General features: G+C 59.0%; 1 protein-coding gene across 2 annotated transcripts in view; it reads right to left on the reverse strand.

The window, feature by feature from the left end:
* Positions 1-698: 698 nt before the first annotated feature.
* The window catches only part of TRPV4 (transient receptor potential cation channel, subfamily V, member 4), a 35,942-nt gene continuing 34,316 nt past the window's right edge, over positions 699-2,324 (reverse strand). For both annotated transcript variants that reach the window (XM_011936176.1, XM_011936184.1), the window contains exons 15-16: positions 1,946-2,067; positions 699-1,399 (exon numbers count right to left, since the gene is read on the reverse strand). In XM_011936176.1, coding sequence (XP_011791566.1) covers positions 1,242-1,399; positions 1,946-2,067 — 280 coding nt within the window. In that variant the 3' untranslated portion in view covers positions 699-1,241. The remainder of the gene's footprint in view (positions 1,400-1,945; positions 2,068-2,324) is intronic.

The raw sequence follows: 2,324 nt of genomic DNA on the forward strand, positions 1-2,324 counted from the left end.
AGACACAGGCAGGCAGTCCTCAAGGAGGCACCATCCCACTCAGCCAGCAACACCATGACCCCCACCCACCCTAGCTCCACAAGCACTGCCAATATGCCCCTGCCACCACGGTCCTCACCACAGCAACCCGCGTGCACACCCAGTACCCCTGCTGACACTCCGGGCTCGCCCACTGCTACGCCTGCTCTGTGCTGCCTGGCAACCGTCCTCCCCACTTGCAGGACAGCCCTCCCTGCAGCACTCCCAGCATGACTGTTCCTTGATGAGCAGCAGAGCCCCTACACCTGCATCGTCAACCCCCAGCCAGCATTACTCTCCGCTGCCCAAATGTACTGTCTCCGCGGGGATCATTACCCCCAGCCAGCACTACTGTCACCCCCACCAGCATCACTCTTGCCCTGACAACTTGACTCTCCCTGACCAGCATTATTACCCCCACCAGCATCACCCTCCTCCCCTCCCTCCACCCCCACCTTCCCTACAGCCACCTCAGCCACCTCTCAGGCCACCATCACCATCACAACCACCCAGTCCAGCCCCCAACCACCAACACTCTAAATGCCTCCAGGTCAGTGTTTCTGCCCTCACTCTCACCCCTGCCCCTGGCTCCCCCCGGACATTTCCTAGCTCTCCCATCTCCCTCACTGTAGTCTCATGCCCGTTACCATCCCTCCCACCCCCACCATCGTCCTGCCATCTCCACCATCAATGAAAAAACATTTATTGAGCACCAGCAAGTCCCAGACACTCTACAGAACATACAGAAGGCACGGCCCCACGCTGAGGGCCACAGCCCCTTGCAAAGCTGCCACGCTGCCAAAAATGGTGGCACATACAGCTCAGGCGCGGGTTGAGGCTGGGGCTTGGCTGGGCAGTGCACTTGGAACGGGGTCCTGAGGCCTCTGCCAGGTTCCAGCTGGGGTGGGGGTCACGTCGCTTCCTGAGAGCAGAGCAAATAAATAATGGCGAGGCAGGGGCAGGGGCCTGAGCCCTGCGGTGGAGCGGCTCTGGCGTTGGCTTATGTGACTCCACAGGAGCAAGACACGTGGCCAGGAGCCCCCACCCCAGGGTGGGGAGGCACAGCCTGGGGACCAGAGGGTCCTGGGGCCTCCCTGGCACCTCCACTGGGCCCTCGCCTCTGGGGCCAAAGCAGGGTGTGGGGGCACACCCCAGAAGGCACTGCTGAAATGCGGCTGGACTAGAAATGGATGGGCAGAGAAGCTGGGGCTGGGCTGCAGTCCCTAGAGCGGGGCGTCATCAGTCCTCCACTTGGGGGGGTAACCCTGCTGGTGACCGTCGCAGCGCGGGTTCCCCATGCTGTCCAGAGGCACCACCACCTCGTCCGGGTTCGAGTTCTTGTTCAGTTCCACCACGCGGGGTACCACCGAGGACCAGCGATCTGCACCGCGAGCACATCAGAGGGAGGGGTTGGGGGTTGGTGGAGAGACAGCGTGCATATATTGAGTGCCTACTGTGTACTGGGCACTCCACAGTGCTCTGAAGGGGTGGGGGGTGTGTGTGACTATGCTCATTTTACAGAGGTTGAAACTGGGGCTCAAGAGAGGTTAAGGTGCCTCCCCAAGAGAGAACGGAGGAACCAGGATTCAAGCTTGGAGCTGAATGCCCTGAGTGCCCGTGTCCTCTCCAGCTTCATCTCGCATGCTCATGGCTTACTGGACAAACAGGAAGGTTTTCTCCACACGGGGATGGCTGAGGAGCTCGTCCTCCCTCCCCAGGCCAGCTCATGTCAACAGTAGGGAGGGCCAGGATGAAACCATGTAGGTGAGGTACCCCAGGCACTCACGGGCAGCAGAGGAAACTCAGGGGCACACTCTCTCATTCTGCAGACACGGACACTGAGTCCCGGAAAGGAGCAGAAGTGCTCAAAGCAAATTCGTGATGAGAAGGGACTGGAGCTCCCCTCTGCACCCACCCTTCCACTCACCCCTGCGGAGGCGGCCCACGGTGTGTGAGAAGCCATAATACTGGTAGGTCTCATTCTTGCCCGGGTCCTCGTTGATGATGCCCAAGTTCTGGTTCCAGTGAGACCAGTTCACCTCATCCACCCTGATGGGGCCCAAGCAGAGGGTCATGGGGAGCCCCACAGAGATGTTCCCATGCCACCATCCCCAGCACACCCTCCTTTTTTTTTATTATGGTAACATTTACATAACAAAGCTGGGCGTGGTGGCTCATGCCTGCAATCCAGCACTTTGGGAAGCCAAGGTGGGTGGATCATTTGAGGTCAGGAGTTCAAGACCAGCCTGGCCAACATGGTGAAACCCCACCTCTACTAAAAATAAAAAAAAATTAAAAAAAATAAA

This window comes from Colobus angolensis, unplaced genomic scaffold (assembly GCF_000951035.1).
Source record: "Colobus angolensis palliatus isolate OR3802 unplaced genomic scaffold, Cang.pa_1.0 Scaffold10, whole genome shotgun sequence".
Lineage (NCBI taxonomy): Eukaryota > Metazoa > Chordata > Mammalia > Primates > Cercopithecidae > Colobus > Colobus angolensis.